Below are 22556 nucleotides of genomic sequence, written 5' to 3'. Positions count from 1 at the left end.
CATAGGTAAATTCTATTGAGAGTGCAGTGGAGTGGCAGTCCTGACTTGTTTCAGTGCCATGCAGGATGCAGACCACAATCCTGGTTAGCATTAAACCTCTGCAGAGTGAGGGAATGGTGTGAAAAATGGAATTCACTGTTCAAAGGCTTCCACTGTGTGCAGGAATCACACCACCCACCTCTGAAAGGCAGACACCTCTTGGGTGATCATTGGTATCTGATCGGTGCACTGTATGTGTTTTTATTAGTGCAAAACCAGTTTGATTGTAAACTGTGTTCCAGATGTTTAAATGCAGATGGGATGAATGTTTGACTGGAATTCAATTTCTTATTGCCTACCTTGAAGCACAATCATCTTGAATATATTATATATACACATACACACATCAGATCTGCTTTGGCTATTGAAACAGTTTCAGGTAATTACATAAAATTAGTGCATATCTTTACTTTTATGGTAATGTAACTTTCTAAGAAATGCTATTGAAGTGCAGCGATGTCTTCCCACAATGACCAGTGCTTCAGAAGGAATGAACAGAATGGGTAATTATCAAGTGATCCATCTCCTGTTGCCTAGTCCCAGCTTCTGGCAGCCAGAGGTTTAGGGACATCCAGAGCATAGGTTTGCGTCCCTCAACATCTTGTCTAATAGCCATTGATAGACCTATCCTCCAATCTAATTCTCTTTTGAACTCAGTTATACTTTTGACTTTCACAACATCCCCTCACAGCAAGTTTCTCAGGTCGACTGCATTATGTAAAGAAGTACTTCCTTATGTTTGTTTTAAAACTGCTGCATATTAATTTCATCAGCTGACCCTAAGTTCTTGTATTATGTAAAGGGGTAAATAACACTTCCCTACTCACTTCCTCCACATCATTATGATTTGATAGACCTCTCAAATAGCCCCCTTTAATAATCTCTTTTCTAAGATGGACAGTCCCAGTATTCCTAATCTCTCCTCATATGGAAACTGTTCCATATTCCTAATCATTTTTGTTGCCCTTTTCTGTATCTCTTCCAATTCTAATATATCTTTACTGAGATGGGGCAACCAGAACTGCACACGGTATTCAAAATGTGGGCATACCTCTACCCAGATATAACACAACCCGATATAAGGCGGGTTTGCATACAAGGCAGTAAAGCTCTGACACACTGCTCTGAGCAGCATTAACAGTGTTGGGCCAGGCCAGGGCCGAGGGGGTCAATAAGGGGCAGAGGGTCTCAGGGGCATTCAGGGGCTCCCGCCTCCTGCGGTCTGGGGGGCAGGAGCTGTGGGAGGGCACTTTTGGGGGCCCTGCAGTCCCAGAGTGGCCTGGGGGATTAGCGGGGGGCCAGGAGCAGCCCGCTCTGCTTCCCTCGCCCCTGCCCCAGCCGTGTCGCTCAGGGGAGGGTGCTTGGGGGAAGGGATTGCCCCCCTCCCCCCGCACTCACCAGCAGCGGTGGAAGCAGAGCAGCTCGGCCCCAGCCTGCTCCACTCTGCCAGCTCCCAGCCGCAGTGCTCCGCTTCTCACCACAGGTGAGTACGGGGTGGGGGGGGAACGTCCCTTCCCCAACCTCCCCGCACTCACCTGCGACGGGAAGCAGAGCGCTGTGGCTGAGAGGTGGCAGAGTGAAGCGGGCTGGGGCCGCATTGCTCCGCTTCCCACCACCGGTGACTGCGGAGGGCGTCCTTTCCCCAACCTCCCAGCGGAGCAGCCCAGCCCCCGCCAGCTCCACTCTGCCAGCTCCCAGCCGTGGCACTCTGCTTCCCACCACAGGTGAGTGCAGGACCTTTCACCAGCTGCCCCCCAGCGACACAGCTGGAGCTGGGGCAAGGAAAGCAGAGCAGGCTGGGGCCACGTCGCTCCACTTCCCACTGTAGGTGAGTAGGGGGGGGCATCCTTTTCCCAACCTCTCCACACTCACCGACACCAGGAAGCGGAGCGCCATGGCTGGGAGCTGGCAGGGTGGAGCGGACTGGGGCCAGGCTGCTCTGCTTCCCGCCGCTGCTGGTGAGTGCCTGTCAGGGGGTGGGGGATAGGGGTCAGAGCAGTCAGAGGACAGGGGTGTTGGGTAGAGGGTGGGGTCCTAGGGGTGATTAGGGATGGGGGTCTCTGGAGGGGGGCAGTCTGGGAACAAGGAACGGGGGCGGGGGGCCAAAGCAAGTTTGATATAACGTGGTCTCACCTATAACGCGGTAAGATTTTTTGTCTTCCAAGGACGGTGTTATATTGGGGTAAAGGTGTAGTGGCATTATGATATTGTCTGTCTTATTATCTATCCCATTCCTAAGGGTTCCTAACATTCTGTTAGCTTTTTGGAACGCTTCTGCCCACTGAGTGGATGTTTTCAGAGAACTATCCACAATGACTACAAAATCTCTTTCTTGAGTGACAGAAGCAATTTAGATCCCATCATTTCATATATATAGTTAGGATTATTTTTTCCAATGTGCATTAGTTTGCACTTATATAATTGAATTTCATCTACCATTCTGTAACCCAGTCACCTAGTTTTGTGAGATCCCTTTGTAACTCTTTATAGTCTTCTTTGGACTTAACTATCTTGAGTAATTTTGTATCATCTGTAAACTTTGCCACCTCACTGTTTACCCCATTTTCCCAGATCATTTATGAATATGTTGAACAGCACTGGTCCCAGTACAGATCCTTGAGGGACCCTACTATTTTCCTTTTTCCATTGTGAAAACTTACCATTTACTCCTACCCTGTGTTTCCTGTCTTTTAAGCAGTTACTGATCCATGAGAGGACCTTCCCTGTTTTCCTATGACTGCTTACTTTGCTTAAGAGCCTTTGATTTGGGACCTTGTCAAAGCTTTTCTGAAAGTCCAAGAACACTATATCTACTGAATCACCCTTGTCTACATGCTTGTTGATGCCCTCAGTGAATTCTAATAGATTGGTGAAGCATGATTTCCCTTTATAAAAAACATGTTGACTCTTCCCCAGAAAATCTTGTTCATCTATGTGTCTGATAAGTCTGTTCTTTACTATAGTTTCAACCATTTTGCCTGGTACTGACATTAGGCTTACTGACCTGCAATTGCCAGGATCACCTTTGGAGTCTTTTTAAAAAATCTGCAGTACATTAGCAATCCTCCAGTTATCTGTACAGAGGCTGATTTAGCCGATAGGTTACATACCACCATTAGTAGTTCTGAAATTTCATATTGGGGTCCTTCAGATGTCTTGGATAAATACCATCCTGGTCCTGGTGACTTACTACTATTTAATTTATCAATTTGTTCCAAAACTTCCTCTCCACTGCACCTCAATCCAGGACTGTTCCTAAGATTTGTCACCTAAAAAGAATGGCTCAAGTGTGGGAATGTCTCTCATATCCTCTGCAGTGAAGACCAATGGAAAGAATTCATTTAGTTTCTCCGCAACAGCCTTGTATTCCTTGAGTGCTGCTTTTAGCACCTTGACCATCCACTGGCCCTACTGATTGTTTGGGAGGCTTCCTGCTTCTAATGTACTTGAAAGACTTTTTGCTATTAGTTTTTGTGTATTTTGGTAGTTGCTTTACAAATAGGTTTGTTTGTTTCTGTATTGCCAACCTAATTATATGTTTACACTTGACTTGCCAGAGTTTATGCTTCTTTCTATTTTCCTCAGTAAGATTTGACTTCCAATTTTTAAAGGATGTATTTTTACCTCTAACTATCTCTTTTACTTTGCTGTTTAGCCATTGTGGCATTTTATTTGTTCTCTTACTGTTTTTTTTATACAATTAGTTTGAGTCTCTATTAATTTGTTCTTGTTAAATTTCCATTTAATAGTGTCTTCATTTTTGTGTAGTTTCCTTTTTTGAAGTTAAATGTCACTGTGGTGGGTGGGTTTCATTGGCATCTGTCCCCCCACCCCAAGGATGTTAAATTTAATGATACGGTTGTTATTACCAAGCAGTTTAGCTATAGTTACCTCTTGGACCAGATCCTGTGCTCCAGTTAGTAATAAATCAAGAATTGTCTCTCCCCTTGTGGGTTCCAGGACCAGCTGCTCCAAGAAGCAGTCATTAATGGTGAATAGAAATTTTATCTCTGCACCCTGTCCTACGGTGACATTACCCAGTCAAAACGGAGGTAGTTGAAACCCTCATTATTATTAGGTTTTCTGTTTTTGTAGCCTCTCTAATCTCCTTGAGCATTTCACAATCACAGTCACCATCCTGTCAGGTGGTCAGTAGTAGACTCCTACTGCTATACTTTTATTATTCAAGCATGGAATTTCTATCCATAGAACTATTATGATACAGCCCAAACTTTAAAGGTTGTTGTTGCTGCTCTGTTAGAAAACTTCAGTGGAAGAGAATATGATAAAATGATTAACACAGCCAGGATCCAAGAGCAAAGAGAATTAAAAAGTTGGAATCTCCCTTACCTTTTTGCCGTTCACAAAGAAAACCAGTTGATCGGTTGTCCTTTCTGAAGCCATCCTGTGCACTTGCCCAAATTCACTCTAGAGATCACAGAGCAGGCCTACACACTATAAGAAAGTAAGCACTACTGGCATCAAGACATGCAATGTGTGTCGACGTAGGAATGTTTGACCGTATTTCCACCCCCAAGTTGCATAAGAATCCATCTGGAGGTGTGCCAGTTGCAAGTGGCTAGTGCTTCTGCAGCAGTAATGATAGAATAGGAGAAACTGAAAGAATAAAGTGGCCTGCCCCCCGATATAGCAATAGATTAATTTGAAAAACTATTTAATTTCATTTCCATTCAGAAAGACACTGCCATGCTTGATGCACCCAAAAATCTGGCTCTATTAGAGCTTACAGAATTAACAGCATTTTGTGTTTGAGTTCCACATAGTTTTTCCAACCATTTATCACTGCACTGAACCAAGAACAGTTGTGATTTTTTTATACTTGCCCTTTCCAACAACAACCAACCTCAGCATCAATTTTCCCCCCTCTTAATTTTTACTTCATATACAGAGATCAGTTAGCAGAGTCACTGTGAGATTATTTCATCATTTTTCCGCATACAGTTTGTAACGCTCCAGTGCTTTTCATATGAAAGGAAATTTAAAAAATAAAATAAAATAAAAACACACTCTCTGCATGCTTGTAAAGGACTACTGATAACTAGGTCCTTATGCCCCAATCCAGCTGTGCATTTAAGCACCTGTGACCTTAAGCATGTAAGTAGCCATACAGAGGGCAATGCGGCAACTCACACGCTTAAAATCACAAGTGTTTAAACGTTTTGAGGGATCAAGGGCTAGGCATAATGTTCTCATTTTGGCTCCGAGGGCTTGGCCCTACTAGTTTGTTGTATCCTTACCTTATGTGGGTCTGGCATGTGGCATGACAGAAAACAACAAGGAAACAGTCAATTCCCTGGGTACGAATTTGTGTTCACCTTCCTTGTTTTTGTTTTTTCCCCAGTTTCTCTGTTAAACGACTGTCATTTCTCCTTGGTTTTAAACCTGGCTTCTCATTGGCTGTTCCAGGGCATTCCACAAAGCCCTCCACCAAGGCATGGCAAACTTGTGCTGCTGTGCATTTCTTTACCTAGGAATCATCATCATCATCTTAATTTCTAGTTCCATGTGAATTACCCTGTAGGTTCCAACACAGTTCCAAAAATCGAAGAAGAGAAAAATGGTCACTGTGTAATGACGAATCTTCTTTGCTCTACGCTGCTTTCTGTAACTTTTCCTTTGTTCATTTCCTTTCTTTATAGGCAGTCACTTCCAAGCACTTTGTTTTACTAGTATTAACTGCCTTTAGCATCCTCAAAATACCTGGGAAAGAGTCACTTCCAGCTGTTTTCCACAACTGCTCTGATCAGCTCAAGCAAGTTTAAAAGTGAAACTAAGAAACTGAAAACACCCACCGCACCCAGAAGCAGCGTCATCTTGAGTACTCTGGCAGACTGTCAGAGCAGCCACCACTGGTGCATGCATTATTTTACTAGCACTTGTTTGTTTTCTGCACTCTACCTCATGGGCTACTTAGTAGGAGAGCTGAGGACAATACCTGTCAGCAGTGGGTTTGGCATTGACTCAGCAGCACATTGTGTAAATGCCAGCATAGCCCAGGGCAGACAGCGTTCAGCCCCATTTCAGAGAACTTGGAAGACTTGCTCAAGCAGGTTTCGTGAAATGGAGCTGAACACAGTTTGGCCTGGATTACGTTTGCAGTTAATGCATGTGCATCATCAGAGCCAACTCCATGGGTTTTCGCTGCCCCAAGCAGCAGGGGAAAAAAAGAAAAAAAAATCACGATCGGCGGCAGTTCCACCATGCCGCTTTCTTCTTCAGTGGCAATTCGGCGGCAGGTCCTTCCCTCGGAGAGGGACCGAGGGACCTTTCCATGGGCCGCCCCAAGCACCTGCTTGCTGAGCTGGTGCCTGGAGGCAGCCCTGTGCATCATTCTGAATGGGTGCTGAAAGTGCTGTTGAGACCAGTTTCCTTGCATTCCTTATTCTGCTGTATGCAGTGCCAGCTCCAGCTTTTTGCCGCTCCAAGCAGCAAGGGAAAAAAAAAAACTATTGAGCTGCCGCCAAAGAGCCGCCAAAGAGGAAGACAATGAGTGAAGGACCCACTGCCGAATTGCCGCCCATCCAGAGAAGGCTGATTGAGCTGCCACTAAAGTGCCGCCACCGCCGGTCTGGACGTGCCGCCCTGACAACGGACGGACATGCCACCCCTTTCTATTGGCCACCCCAGGCACCTGCTTCCTTCGCTGTTGCCTGGAGTGGCACTGGCTGCATGGTAGTGTTAGATGAGTCACAATTTTTTTTTCCCCTTGAGGCAATTCTTTTTCCAGGGAATTGTTACATCGGTCGATATATCTGTGTGGTCATATACATATACAATATCCTAATGTAATAAAGGATCAACCTCGAATTCAACGTAATGTTTTAAAATTGGTTTGTAATATTGCAAGTGACAAGTCAAAACCATATGTATTGCAAGTAACAAGTCAAAAACCAAAATGTATCAAAGCCATCTTAAAACACTATAAACATGTAGAGTACTTATTTAAAGATCAAGTATATTTCAGTTTCCTAATCCTTTCTTTTCCCTAATGCAAGATGTTCTTTGTATGTTCAAAGAACACTGACAATTTAATGTGTAAATCACATGTTACTTAAGTAATGCCTGGCTCTGTACTGAATATTTTAGGGTCATGCCCATTGGTAAGGGTGCAACCAGCTCCAGCTTTTCATTATAAGGCTTATTTTAGCTCTGTCTACTTTATCCATGTACATAGCTCTGGACCTCATCACTATAGTATTTGTGCACCACACAAACATTAACGTACTTATTCTCAAGTCACCCCGTTGATACAGGGCAGCGCTATTATCCTCATTTCACAGATGGGGAACTCAGGCATAAAGGAAGACATTTTCAAAAGTCCCTAAATGATTTAGGAGCACATGGAACTTGTTCCCCTAGGTGTCTTAGATGTTTTTGAAAATCCCACCCAAGGATGCTGACTGTTATATGAATTTAGATGCAACAAATGGGCCCAAGAAATCAGCGCTGTTATCATGATCGAGTCGCTGTCCAACATTAAACAGTTTTAAATGAGGTTTGGGATAAAGACACAGAAAAGAAGGGAAAACAGTTAAAGCATTTGATATGTGAAGTATTAAATGAGGGTTTCATTTAAACATCCCCTGTTCCCTTTCCCTTTAGCTGGAGAGAGTTTTTAAAAGGAATAAAACTCTGTTTGACAGTCTCTTAGACGGGATTAACTCGTTTTTTGAGAAAAGAGGAAAGTTAGTTGACATTGTCTGGAACGGTCATTGTTGCTGTTAACAGCACCCCCTCCCCCATTTTCTAGAAGACAAATACACAAAAGGAGAAGAGAAAGAACAGCAAAGGTAGAATAAGCTTTGGTCTCTGGTGTTGACTCTCACTTGCAACCTCAGTGCAGTAAAAACAGACAAAGCATACAATTTTATCAGCTAATATGACATCTGGTGAATTTGTATGAAAATCAGGTTGTTTAGGGCATTGCTTTTAGCTGCCTCTTTCAGATCACAGGCTTATAGTAATGTTGCAAAATATGTGGTCTTGGCCAGCTAAACTAGGCTCTTATTAAACAGAAAGGAAAATGGCAGAGAAAGGGAAGAGATGAGATAAAGTAGAGAGGAGAAAGGACACATTTGGGGGGTGGGGGAAGACAGAAAGTTTCACATCCAAGGTGGTGTTCGGGATTCAGCCAGAGCTGATGGAGGTGGTGATGCTACCTCTCTGGCCTGGTCTGGTCAGGATGTCCATCAGGATCAAGATGATGAAGGCCTGGAATCCCAGGAGACTGTGGCCATGATGGTGAAGCTCACTCCAGCAGCCTGTTTTTTCCTAACACCCCTTTCTTTGAGGATCCCAAAAGGGAGTGAAAGGCAGAATAGCCCATCCCTTCATTATTTTGTCCACCAATTACTCAATCTCTCACATCCCAGTTTTGGTTCATTGCTTTCTGGTCCTCTACTCCTTTTGTTTACCAGTCATAGTCTTAACATAGTGCTTGAGTTATATCCGTAGGTCTTTTTGTTTGTACCATTCAGTCTGTCTCACTTTTGTAATTTTTTCCGTTAACATTTGTTGTGATAGGCTATTGTGACATCCACGAACTTTCATTCACTTCTTACAGCTGAGCTCACAATTAGGATAAATTTGTAGACCCAATTAACACAACAGGCCCAGACCCTCAAAGGTGTTTAGGCATCTAACCCCCACTGACTGCAGCTGACTTGCAGTTAGCGGAAGTTATGTGCCTAAATACCTTTGAGGACCTGTGCTCAAATGACTTGCCAAAGGCCACACATGGATCCTGTGTCAAGACAAGGAACTGAACCAAGAATTCCTAAGTCCAATATCAGTGGTTTAACCATACGACCATCCCCCTCTAACTTTAACAACAAAAGGCATCCCTTTGGTATAAATACCCTCATGTTTAACCTCAGGCTATAAGAGAAGTTTGAGTGTCAGAACATTGATTAGTGGCCACACTATTTTTGGAGGGCACTGAAAGTGTAACCAGTTTCTGACGGGTAAAAAGTGTCCTTTTGTCCACTCATAACTCAGAAGTGGGTTGATTTTACAAGTTCACATTTCCCACACACTCACAACTCCTTACATCACTAGTGCAGAGGGGAGTTTGAAATAAACTGAGTCTAAAACCTAAAAAATTATGGAAGTTTTTTTGCAGTCTGACTGGTTAATCCTGTGGATCTAGCAAGTGCAGTGAATTAATCATCTAATTCGTTAGGTGATTACTATTACTGATTATATATATATATATCACCAGCAGAAGGCCCTCCTTGTGTCAGGATGCAGAGTTTCAGGGACTCTTCCTTTCCAACATCCCCTGGGTCCTGGTTCTGCAATGATCTGCTGCCTCTGTGGCTTAGCCCTCCAGCCAGATCAGCTTTCAGTCCAGACCCCTTCTGAGGTAAGCGAAAACAAAGTAAATCTCAACTCAAAATAGCCACTAACCATTGAAGTCCATAAATATAAACACTAATCCTTCATACAGACCCAAAACCAGGAAAGGGTTACTTGGGTTAAGGCAGGGAGATCCTGTCTTTCCAATCCTGGCTTCATCCAGATCTGGCCTTTATCAAAGCAGCCAGACCTTTTTTCCTAGCCGGCTGGGCTCTGATTGATCTCTGCCTGCTCCTGGCCTTTCTAGATGCTAGAGGATCAACTCTAGCTGATTCTGCCTGCAGCTGAGCTTGAGAAGCCTCTCTAGGCACCCCCTGGAGGCCTGACCTGGCTGCTCTTCCCTTTATTGCATTTTATTTTTACTTAAAGTAAATTTAGTTGTTGTATGACAACATCCATGGGTTCAGCTCTGGTGGCTACAGTCTCAAATTCAACAGAGTTACCTGTGCTTGTTTTAGATTTAGAGCTCACAGGAACACATGAAGCCATGGGCAAGTAACAATTATAAGAACAAGGTCCACTATCTTTTATCCATTTTATTAAAGTTACCAACAAAGTTATGAATGTCAGAACATATACAACTCCTAGATATATCCATGCACCAATTGTAGCTACAGACATACTCACATCCTAATGTTAGGGACTGATGGGTTTCTCATGTATTGATCATCAGCAGAGGGATGGTGCCTGCTGGAGTTTTCCTGCAGGAAGCTCAATTTTCCCACTCTGGGCACCAAATGCTTGGTAGACCCTATTACAAGTGCCATAAAAGTATAAGGAGACACAGTTCCCGCCCTAAGGCATTTACCACCTACACTGGGCAAACACATGGAAGGATAACAACAGTTAACAAACAGATGGAAAAGGAAGCAGAGGGAAAGAGTTACAACAAATAAAGGTGATGAAGATTGGGGTTTTTATGATGTCTTTGCAGCTTATTCTGATTTTTCTGTCAATGGAAATTGGGGAAGTATGTGTGGATAGCACTGGAGGGCAGATTAGTGATGGAAGATTCAGTTGAAGAAGTGGCTTCTGAGTGGAGATTTGAAGGAAAGTGATGTAGATTGGTGCCCTAGAAGGAAGCTGTGGAAAAAAAAGGCATGAAGGCACTAATGAGAGGAGGAGGAGAAGAGAAAAAGAGCATTTCCTAGAAGCAGTCAGACTTTGGAATAGTCGAATATCTTTGGAAAATTGATTCCACAACTGGACACCCTTGATGGAGAATGCCTTCTTTTCAGGTCTCAGTGCTTCCATATTAACCTAAGATACATCTAGAATGATGACTGAGCACAGGTCCAAGCATGTGGTTGTACCAGAATCCCCCTACCTTCAACATCTCAGCTTCAGAAACATGGGTTTCAATGGCATGTACGAGACAAGAATGCTAGCACGTCTGAGCGGTGAACACACCTCTGGCTGTGGCACAGCCCCATACTCACACCAGTGTGTAGTGTGGAAGGGGCATGTACAGTGTCCTGAGTTCAGTAGTCCTCCAGCTCCATTCCTACGCTGTACTGGACTTTCTTCTTCCTGATCCTTTTGTGATCTGCAAAGGTCCCTGTCCCCAAATTCTCACCGGTAGTAGTGACCTGCACTGACCACATCAGAACAATTTTCCACTGCACTCTTTTCACCAGTACATGTGATCATATAAAATGCTCCAACAGCAGCCACCTACTCCGCTGAGCACACCTGGGTGCTCATCAATGTGTGGTCAGCGGACACCGTCCTCCACAACTTTTCCTGCAGCACCAGGAACTTACACCTGTATTAAGAAGTTTTGGAGGAATGCAGTGAGCATTGTACTCGGGCCCAGTGCAAGGCTCTGGTACTGGGGGCAAAAGACTCCAGCTGTCACTCCTGGAGGGGTCCTCCAACATACTCACTCTTCAAGGAACTGAGCCATGTGCTCTCCAGGGCTCCCAGTACTGAGCCTGAAGTGACACACAACCCCCTCCTCAGTCCTGCTGGCCTCACTATCCAACACAATACCCATGAAGGCCAGAAGATGGAGGCAGAGGGGACCACATAGGAAGAGGTGCACATTATCCCACACTTCTACTCAGAGGAGCTAATTCAGCAAGCCCCTCCTGACAAGCCAGAGGAGGATTCCGAGACTCAGCAGGAAGTGGACCCCAAAGCTGATAAGTTCAAATCCCACACTACTCACCAATATCCCCTCCTTCTTTGTCTGGGACTGCATGAAGAACTGGAACGTCAATGGTCCCCAACCAAGACATAACTGTAGATACAACATTTTGTTGAATTACCACAAATAACTATAAATCTTTTGTCAGAAGCCTAAAAAAAAAAATAAAGGGAAAGCAGCATTTTTCTTCGCGTAGTAAAGTTTCAAACCTATATTAAGGCAATGTTCAGATGTAAAATTTTGAAAGAACAACCATAATTTGTTCAGAGTTACTAACATTTCAGAATTACGAATAACCTCCATTTCCGAGGTGTTCATAACTCTGAGGTTCTATTGTATCAGCAAACTATCATATTGCCCCTGAGTCTGTGCATTTGTCTGCCAATAGGCTGACAGTGAGGGAGGAAGTGGAAAAGTCCAGTTTGGTTCTCCAAAGTTACATCTGTTTTCCGCTTCTTTCAAGATCATAGACATTCACAACAATAACCCTCCCCCCCTAAACACACACACATGGAGCCACACAGAAGGCTAGGTTCAGTTTAGTAGCAGGGCTTGTTACGTACAAGAAGAAGGGGAGTCTTTGCTCCTCCAAGGAATGTGACACAGTCACAGTACAAGTGTTTTCAAGCATCCCACGTCCTCGTGTCCAGAGCCTCCCTGCTCGGAGCCATGCTGCACAATCCAGGAGAAAAGGGGGTAGGTGAATAATCCACTCCAGTGGCTGCAAAAAACACAATGCTGTGTCCCTTTGCGGCAGGGAGCTGAGTGGCTTGTAGTCTTGAAAGTTTAAGGAACAATATACAGTTGTGACATGACTTTCTTTTCCCGTTCCTTTCTCCGCTTTTCGCTGGATGAAAGGGCCAGATTTACTGACACTGCAGGAGCTGGTTTGGAGATGGATGGGCATATGCAATGGTTAGCTTTTCCCACTCCACACAGGCACTGTCTTCTCGCTTACAACATAGTCTATCTCCATTCAAATTGCCTGCCAGTCCCAAAAGCATATGTCAGCAATTTTCTGGTGTTGAAGAAACTCCAGTTGGCTCTTAATGTTCAACAGAAGCACAAGTATGCTCAGTTCACCTTCATAGCTCACTAAGTCCCTCCATTCAGTGATTCATAGGGGGTGGCAAGCAGCGCAAACATCTCTCTGGTACAGAATGTCAGATCCACACTACAGGACTGGAAATTTCTAATTTGGTACTTTCAAAACTGCTATGTTCTCTCACTGATGGCCAGCCTTAAAAGAAGAAATTAAGAACCATTAATGTTGCACCTGAAATAAATGTGCACACAGCCCAGTCATACACAATTTTAGACAATATGTTTAAAAAAAAATTATTCATGCTACCTACCATTTTCAGCAGTGCTCCTTTCTGCAAAAGTTGTCCGCGGACCAAGGATAATGAAACAATTTTGTTCCTGAAATGCTGAGAAGAATCAATATCGTGGCCTTCAACAGCAAAGTTATACTATGGCAAGGCGGATTTCTTACCCACTTTCCAAGGAAAGATAAAATACAATGCTGCTCTTCTGACTGAACTGGCAGGAACAACAGCCCAGGGACAATAGGGGCAGACAGAGGAGGACACTGGAGGACCTGTTCATTGGGATCAATGGAAGGAGTCAGGAACAGTATGAGGAAAAGGGAGAAACGGGCTATTGAGTGGGAGGAAAGGCTGTGCAGCAGGAGGAATGTTTTTTCTGGAGGCCGGAGGCATTAATGATCTGGCTCCTGGAGCAGGTTGTGTGGTTCGGCGAACGGGAGCTTGCCAACAGGGAGCATGCCCTGTTGTAATCCCTGATACAAATGGTAGTGGGATGGATTTGGGTCCCACCTGCCACAACAGCCATTGCCAGTATCTTCTGGCACCTCCTCCTCCGGCTATTGCTCCTCCTGCATCTGCAGCCGACCATGCTCCTGAGGCTGCAAAACTCCAGGCACAATACCCTGCACTGGCACCCAAAACCACTCCCAGTGGGAGCTCTGTGACCATGCGGAAGGGGAACAATGAGCCCAAGACTGTGCCTGAAGGCCAGCATGTGTCTAGCCCCAATCCCCACACAGGAGGTATCCTCATTTTTCCCCTGGAATGTTTTCCACAGCTGTTCTGGGAAATAAAATCGCTTCCTCTCCATTAAATAAAATCCATATCTCCTCAGCACCCTGGTGTCATGAACTTTTCCTGGTGCCTGGCATTAATGTTCATAAACATCCCTTTGTGGTCCACTAAGCCTTGAAGAATAGGTGAGTAGTAACTTTTTCAATTAACATACTGGGTCTTTGTGGTAGGCAGGGCTGCGGCGGCCAGAGAAAGAGGTGACTTTCCCCAGCTCCAGGGCTGTGACTGCCTCAGCTCTGTGGCTGCTGTTGCAGGGGAGAGACCCCCCCTCTCCTTCCCATCCCCAGCTCGGGGCTGCTACAGCAGAGGAGAGAGCGCAGATCTATTGCATTAGAAAGGTAAGACTACTGATATTAAAATATGAGATGTGTGCTTTTACTTGTAGAACAAAAAAACCTTAATTATTAAGTTTTTTTATATAGCACTTTTATCCAAAGTGCTTTACAATAGTTAGCAAATGGTACAAACAACATTTGGAAAGCTCATTAAGTGCTCCCCCAAGACCCTCAGCGATTTTCAAGCGGTCTGCAAAAAAAAAATTTGAGAAGCACTGCCTTAACACATAGCCAGTTGCTTTAAGTTTCCCCTCTCAAAAGAGAGGGCTTGTCACAGAAAGATTTGTGCTGTATTCCTTTCCCAGCTCTCCTCAATCTCCTCTCTCTCTCTGCCTTCCCTATCACTAGCCACCCTGTCACTCAGGCCTGTAACCTGCCTCTTCTCCCTCCATACTATTTCCAAGAACCAGCCTTTTCTGTCTATTCTATGTCAATTAAAGCATGATCCTTGAGATAACATGAGGGAGGCTGACTCAGCAGTGACTTTACAAGAAATTGAAACTCAGTCAGTTGTTGGGGGAGGAGTAAGCTGGGAAAGGGTCCAGAAGATCAAAGTGCCTATCAGTGTAGGAAAGAAACAAGGTACAAGAGTCTTTCATGGGTAGAGTTATTGCAAGAAAGGTCAAGGCACCAAACGGGTGGTGCCTGAGATGAAGAATCTTGGCCGGGGTACTTGTTTTTCCTTTTGGACGATGGGTCAGGCAAGCCAAGGATGTGCGCAGCTGTGCACTCCTCTCTTCGGCCTTACAGAAATAGACAGGGCCCAGGATTAATAACTGGATAGCTGTGTAGCAGCACGTAGCCTCCTGTCTGGCTCATCATTTGCTAATTTGCATTCATTCTTACAACACTCCTCACCTGAACTATGCAGGATGAAGTTCACAGTCAGAAAATCATCTACTAAAACTGCAAAAAAAGGAGATGTAGAAAAGGTCTTGGAGAAGTCAGGCATGGTCTGAAGGGACAGAGTGGGAAAAAATGATAAGCATATTTCTGGGAAAACATGGGGAGAATTGCCATGTATTTGTGCATTCTGTCTTGGTCAGTTTAGATTTATCTACATCTAACCACCTTGTGAAATTTGCATGTCAGATAGTCTGCCAACTTGTCTTGCTCTTGTACTGTAACTGGTTTCACTAGCTGTCCTGAGAAGTTATAAAAAATTAACTTGGAAATCTATATTGTGCAATCAACAGCCTACTAATATTGCACAAGCTGTTTGTGCAGCTGACAAATCTTACATAAGGATACTTTGTAAACATCTTTTGTGTCTGTGTGTGTGTGCGTGTTCATTCACTTATAGCCATTTTTATACATATTATTTACCACAGAGATATAGGACTTTAGCTTATGCTAAATTTTATTTAAATGTTTCCCGTTTCTCAACTCTGTATTTTCAAAATATACCCAGAGAAAGACTCTATTACCTACCTAAAAAAACAGCAGCTTCATTAACACTGAAATATTACGAACCTCAATAAAAAACAAGAAGCCTTTGCCCAAAGCCCTATTCATTGTATCATAAAAGCCAGTCAGGTTCTGAATTTCAACTGACTTTGACCATAAGTGATATCTACAGATTGTACACACATTAGCCACTGCCAGCTGGAGCTGAAAGAATAATTCATATCAAATAATTTACTCAAAAAATCAGCTTTTTTCTGTTTGCAATCTGTCAAAAAGATTGCAATTATCTTGAATTACCTTGTTGTTTGAAATTACTCATCAGATCGTTTCACTCAATGACTCTTGGTCTGTAGATAATTTATAAGCAGATTGTTGCAAATGTTTGCTATTCATAGTTCAAACGGATTTTGGTAGTTGTGATTGGTCTCAAAAGTCATATGATATTGTGTTCATAGAATCACAGAATATCAGGGTTGGAAGGGACCTCAGGAGGTCATCTAGTCCAACCCCCTGCTCAAAGCAGGACCAATTCCCAACTAAATCATCCCAGCCAGGGCTTTGTTCCTTGACTGGAGGTGTCTAGTCAGTGGAGGATTGAGCTAAAGGGGCCTGTGCCCAGGGGCCCCAGCCAATTGAGGGGCCCAGGAAAAATTGGTGCCCCGCACTCCCACCTGCTCCACCTGCCTGCCTGGCACTCCTGCTGGGGAGCAGGGTTGGATGCAAGGGTTTGCCCCGCTTTGCCCACCCAGAGCGCCATCCAGGGAGTGGGGGAAGCCCCATTTCCCCGATAGGAGTGCAGAAGGGGCGGGGGGACTGCAGGAGAAAGGGGTGGGGAGGGGTCCCCACTTGCTCTGGCCCAGGGCTTCACAAAAGTTTAATCTTGCCTCTCTGTCTAACCCTTATCATCAGTTCCCAGTGGTGACTTCTCTTCCTTCCTTGGCTCCCAGGTGAATGCCAGTTCAAATGCAAAATTCTCACTGGCTTGGGCCCAGGCAATATTAGGGACTGTCTCTTTCCACAACCAGGAACTCATGACTTATGTATGCCACAGGGACAGTGAAACTGACTGTTTGGTTATCTAGGTGCCTATTCTACACCCACCATTTTATCTAAGCACCTTTCAGCTCCAGGAGTGAGACTTGGGAGAACAGAAATCAGAGCTTTCTTAGTTGCTTGGCTTTGGAATTCCCTTCCACAAGAGACTAATATGACTCCTCCTTTCAGAGAAAGAGAGTAGAGAATCAGTGATTAAAATGGATAAGATTGCATGGCGGACTCATGTCATTTTCTAAGGGGCTCAGATACCATGATGCAGACCCTTAATACAAATGCCTAAATATGTGGATTGCCATCACTGTGGTATCTTTTATTGTGACTTATATGAAGATTTTTTTTGAAAAGTACCGATCTGCTACTAGTTAAAAATACCTGTACAGCAAAAACAAACCCAGCAGCAACCCTCCACCCGGCCAGAAAACAAGAGCAAAACTCTACCCCTAACACCACCCAACAGAAAGAACTTTTCCAACCCAATCTCCATAAACAATCACTCCCATCAGGCCTTAACCTCTTCAGTCACCCTGACGGTCAACAGTCTTTATCTATTTTGGACCAAAAGTGGATGCTTGTTCCATAGCTGATGGTTCCCCACAAAGAATGTTATACAGCTGGCTCAGCCAGTGTTAAATCAAAGGGGAGTCATTCATCCATGTTAGCCTGGAAATTCCCTCCTTTGATCTTTATTGCTCTTGACAGGTATAGCAAGACAGATAAAAACTAGTTACACACCAACTATCACCTCCCTGGACTGCTGCTTTAGCAGTATCGTTCAGAGAGAGAGAGAGAGAGGCAGTTTTTCAAGCAGGCAGGTCCCAAGCCACTTAGAGCTTTACAGGGTCAAACCCACATGTAAAATGCTATCTGGAAACCCATAAGCAGCCAGTGTAAATCATGGAGAACAGGTGTCATCACCCCTGAAGTAGCAGTAGGAAACAGGGTCACGTTGCTTTCATTAGCTACAAAGCATATGGAACAGTTTGCCCCTCTTCTCCAAATTTTCCCCATTCTTTCTGTTCAGAGGGTCTGCCAACATCATTTTCCTATCTCACTTGAAACATGGTTTTCCCTCAAAACAGACTGAAAGTAATGACTCCTATATACTAAACAGAGCTCCATTGAAACCTAGAGGTTACATTCAGAGAGAAGCCTAAGTGAGTCTAAGATAATATAATTTATTACTTCTCAGACTTTTCAGGCACATCAGCTCCAGCAGCCTGGAGTCTCTCACGGCCACATAGAGCTTACACTTTCTTATGCATCGCCTCTGAAAATGGCCCTAGGTCTCCCTTTGATCTACAGTCTATAAAGGAAATGACTTTCCACTGCTTTCTCTCTCGAAAGATTCATGGCCTAATGCCTATTTTTCATATACTGTTTCAAATGCTCCTCCGCTAGAGAGCCATCAGTTTGACTGGGAGCAGAATTTGACCCACTGATGATGGATTGGGTGGGCTGAGCTATGAGATTTTTCGTCCAAGTCTTCAAGCATTTTATACATTTTTTTTTTATAAAAGAATTAGCCTCATGTCCCTGGCTCAAAATGTCCTAATATATTAAGATTAAAATCCTTATTCTTTCCTATGTAGGTCATGAGCAAAGGGGAACACTGTTCTTCCAGGTACTGCCTTCCATGTCTGGAATGGGATCTCTGTAAATATATGAAGATTATATGCACAGCTTGGTCTAAATATTATATACTACATGATAACTGTGGGAATGTAATGTATTTGTATGTTAACATTTTATCTTCACCTTCCTTTACAATCTCTGGAGCATTTTTCACTTACTGGGGTGCCCCTCTGCTTTGGAATCTCACTTCCCAACAGTAATGTATTACTTCTTCAGGGGGTGGGTTGTTTTTTTTCTTTTTTGGGGCGGGGAATTAAAAGCATAACACTGCATGAAAACCTCTGTGAAAGTGACTCACTACAGAAACTGAATTCAGCTAACTTTGCGCATTCTCTCTCCCCACCCTCCGCCCCCAACACCTTTTTGTTTTAATGTATTTAACATCAGACTCAATCCATCTTGGCAAATCTGGTACTTCCCAGCAGTATTTAAAGGATGTAAGTGTAACAAGTCCTGGGTGTTCGCCATGAGTTAAGCATTTAGATGTAAGTCTACTGGCAGTCTTACTGAAATGAACATGTATGGAAAACTCATGGCCAGGGGCGGCTCTATGTTTTTTGCTGCCCCAAGCATGGCAGGCAGGCGGCTTTCGGTGGCGCGCCTGCGGGGGGTCTGCCGGTCACATGGATTTGGCGGTATGCCTGCGGGAGGTCCGCCGGAGCCGTGCCATCGTCGTCCCCGCTGCCGAATTGCCACCAAAGCCGGGAGACCGGCAGACCTCCCGCAGGCACGCCGCCGAAAGCCTCCTGCCTGCCACCCTCACAGCGACTGGCAGGGTGCCGGCCCGTGGCTTGCCGCCCCAGGCACGGGCTTCCTGCGCTGGTATCTGGAGCCGCCTCTGCTCATGACACGGAGTTTGTTAATGAACTGTAAACACCACACATGTAGAATGCTTAAATCCAATGAACAAATCCATGTAATGCCAGAAGCTGGTCTTTATAATACTGCTCTCCTGAAAAACGGTGTCCTTAACGTTACCTTCCAGCTAAAGCAGCTGAACTGGAAAATGTGTGTCTATACAAGGTGGCAGAATGGTATGATTAGAAGCTCTGTCTCACCAAACACAGAACAAGATCTGTTACCCCTAAAAATTCCTTTTTTAAGCTAAATGACAAAATTGGCTGATTAATCATGAAAGTTCATAGAAAAGGTCTATTCTGTGGACAATACATTGTATCTTTATAGTATAGTGTTCTGTGACGTGCACATCTGTAGAAAAGGATACGGTAGAGACCATTTAGAAGTTTATATTTCCTGTAAAGTTATCATTCCAAATCAAGTTTAAAAGATCAGAGTTAAGGGTGTAATTTCAGTTTTTCAGTTTGATTTGCATATTAAAAGGCGCTGCAATTAGGGAATAAGGAATATAGAAAATTCTCTGAAATATTTGGTTTGACTGTAACTATGAAAAAAACTTAACTTTAAGCTAATTAGTATTTATACATCACTTTGGACTTCTAGATTGTTGTAAAATGGCAAAATGTCATTATTATTTTTCATGTCATACCATGCATGCCTATAGCTCTCAGGATCTGCAATCATTTTACAAACATTAATTAAGATTTACCCAACCCCCTAAGAGGTAGTTATCCCCATTTTACACATGAGAAAAAGTGAGGTACCTAAAGTGACTCTCTGATCATATAGTGAATCAGAGGCATCACTAGGAATAGACCCCAGAAATGGTGACTCCCCATCCTGTAACAACAAGTCTATGCTTGTTCCTGGTTCAGTTTGAGTGAATATAGTGTACTGTCAAACACTCCAATCATTTCAGAATTTTTTAAACTAACCTCTGGATTTAGATTTGTTGGGATTGTCTTTAAATTCATCAGCCAAAACCAGTGCACTTTCACTTTAGACCAACCTCCCATTATGAGAAGAATCAGGGCTCCTTCTTGAAATACTGGAGATCAGCTGCTGCATAGTTCCAACAATGAATACAGTTCTAAGAAAGTTCCCAGGATTTCACCTGCTGATGCTAGTCACCGTTGACTTTTGTGGCAAAGACACCAGCGGTAACTCTTGCACTCTCCTTTTGTCTGCAAGTAATCTTTTTCTCTTGCTGTTGACTTTGTCTTGCTTCTGCCCAGGTGTTATTTTGGTTTTGCCAAACTCACTAGTTTGCAGCTGCAGCTTCCCACATCACAATCGCTATATAAAAATGAGCAACAACTTAGTGTCCTTTATGAATAGCCAGCGAAGTTGAGCTTTTATTGGCGTTGGTACAGTGCTGATTGTTGCTACCTTTGCTGAATCATAATATTTGTGATTTTACCTTGCCACTTGGTCTGCATAATAGCTTGAAGGTGCTGCTGATTAATTTTCTCCAGAAGTTTGCTGTACCAGTGGTAACATACCTGTGGTTCACAGCCCAGCCATAGAATAAAGTGAAAAATCAAAACAATTTGTTCAAATAGATTTGGAGCTTATGTGTGACATTGTTCTGGTTCATTCTGTCATATTCCTTTTTAACTTGGGTAATTATTTCTTGGCCACTATTTGGAAAATTCCTTCCCAGTAAATAGATCTCATAATGACAATGAAACTGGCACCATTAATGCAATGCAAGATCCTGTATTTACTTCTCAAAATCTTTGCTTTCCTGTCTTTTGAAGTTTGCTCCTTGCAGATAGCAAAGATGCATGGCTCAAAGACCTTGAGGTCCTGGTTGCATTGATAATTTATCCCAGTTCTAGCCACCGGAGGAAATGCATTGGTACAAATCGCTGGTGGAGACAGCCAAAGCCATCAGTTTCACCAGTGGAATTTATCTCTACTTGAAAATGGTAAACTCCATTGATGCAAATCTTAGCTTATAGTGAATTACTCTGTTTATGTTAGGGATTTGCACATGTCCAGATACACCTGTGGCTGGCTGCAACGCAAATCTTCTGTGCAGACAAGACCTAATTTAGGGACTGCAAGGGTTTGCTGAGAGATGTTCCATTTTTCTTCTAGGAATGCTGCTAGTTCATGGTGTAGCAGGGCGGTCACCCCACTCTGGCCAAGAAGGGGTTAAAAGCCAGCCCTTGGAGAGAGCTGGGGCAGAGAGAAAAACCTAGGCTGATTGGAGAAAGAGCCACAGCTGGGGCCATGCCCCAATCAGGCCATAGCTGGCCCCATAAAAGGGCTGTGAGGCAGCTGCTGAGGCAGACTCTCTCTAGCTTCTGAGAGAGAAGGACTTGGCTGCCTGGGAGCTGAGCAGGATACCTGGGGAAAGGCAAAGGAGTGTGGGAACTCCAGCCTGGCAATACCCCAGGCTGCAGGCCTTGCTAAAGCCCCAAAGCAGGTACTGGGGTTGCAGAGGTGCAGCCCAGGGTTAGTAAAGTGATAAAGAAGACTAACCCCCGGCCCAAAAGCCGGGTTGTAATCAGGGTCATAATCATTTCAAGGCCTTAGGCCTCAATCATACTAACATATAGCAGAGTAAGAAAATTGATTTTCCACTGACCCTCCTGAGGCTCACTCTCTGATTTTACTATACACTATCCTAACATAACTATTATAACACTATTATATTACTAAATGCTGCTAAAATTGCTGCTATATGGGGTTAAAAAACTGGAAGATCCCTAAAATAACCAGTCTACCACTGCCAGAAAACTAACAGCTGTTGGGTCATTATAGGTTATTAAGTAGCTCCTGCAAGCATAAAATATAAATCATAATAACTCAACTAACAGAACAAATAAGTATTTTTGGAACATAAGTTCCCCAAAATTACTTGAGAACCAGCTGCTTAAAACGCAAGTGAGGAATAACCGGGGTGTCAAGGTCTTGGCAATAGAAGGAGCTTCCTAAGAGGAAGTAAAAAGGAACAAGCTTAGCAATTTTAGCTCTTTTTGCAATAATTGTTTTGAGAACATGTCATGTATCACCCAAATAAGGCAATGACAGATGTACAAGCTCATATGATAATTTGCGGTTTTAGGCTTTATAAACACAGGTATCTCTGCTGTAAGGTAGAGCGACTTACCTCTTGCTAGAGGACTAGTCGTCTCTCCATGCATATGCATGTATTCTCTGATTAATCAATAAAGGAGCCTCAGGCTGTCTGATCAACTCAACTCGTTGGTGGTCATTTTCCACGACAAAAGGCAGCAGGTCCAAACCCCTCTTGCCGATGATGAGTGGTTTATAGACTGCGGTCTGCCCAGTGAGCAGGGACTAGACAATGACTGGCAGTAGCCACTGAGGCAAGGTGGGGATAGAAGGTTGAGGGTTCCCTGGGGAAGGGAGACCCAGAGACTGTGAGGGTACTGTAGAGGGCAGACCCCTGAGGTAAGGGGCACTGGGGTCCGGAAGGGACACGGGGGCCTGAGGCAAGCAGGATATTGGCTATCACAGGGCACTCTGGAGCTGGACAGCTAATTCCCAGGATGACCAGCAGGAGGCGCCACGCCAATGAGTCATCGCCACACTATACATGGGTAC

At 44.0% G+C, this 22556-nt stretch overlaps 1 protein-coding gene across 4 annotated transcripts in view; it reads right to left on the bottom strand.

Moving 5' to 3' along the window:
• Positions 1-22556, bottom strand: part of XDH (xanthine dehydrogenase) — an 855537-nt gene that overhangs the window by 72770 nt on the left and 760211 nt on the right. The window contains exons 1-2 of one of the 4 annotated variants that reach the window (XM_050948430.1): positions 5298-5812; positions 4390-4494 (exon numbers count right to left, since the gene is read on the bottom strand). The exons of 1 other annotated variant lie outside the window; for it this stretch is intronic. In XM_050948430.1, coding sequence (XP_050804387.1) covers positions 4390-4443 — 54 coding nt within the window. In that variant the 5' untranslated portion in view covers positions 4444-4494; positions 5298-5812. Of the gene's footprint in view, positions 1-3930; positions 3998-4389; positions 4495-5297; positions 5813-22556 lie in introns of those variants that run through there. 2 more of the 4 variants (XM_050948427.1, XM_050948428.1) reach the window with 2 other exon arrangements.

This window comes from Gopherus flavomarginatus, chromosome 4, assembly GCF_025201925.1.
Source record: "Gopherus flavomarginatus isolate rGopFla2 chromosome 4, rGopFla2.mat.asm, whole genome shotgun sequence".
Taxonomy (NCBI): Eukaryota; Metazoa; Chordata; order Testudines; family Testudinidae; genus Gopherus; species Gopherus flavomarginatus.
This window is presented reverse-complemented; position numbering and strand designations above follow the sequence as displayed.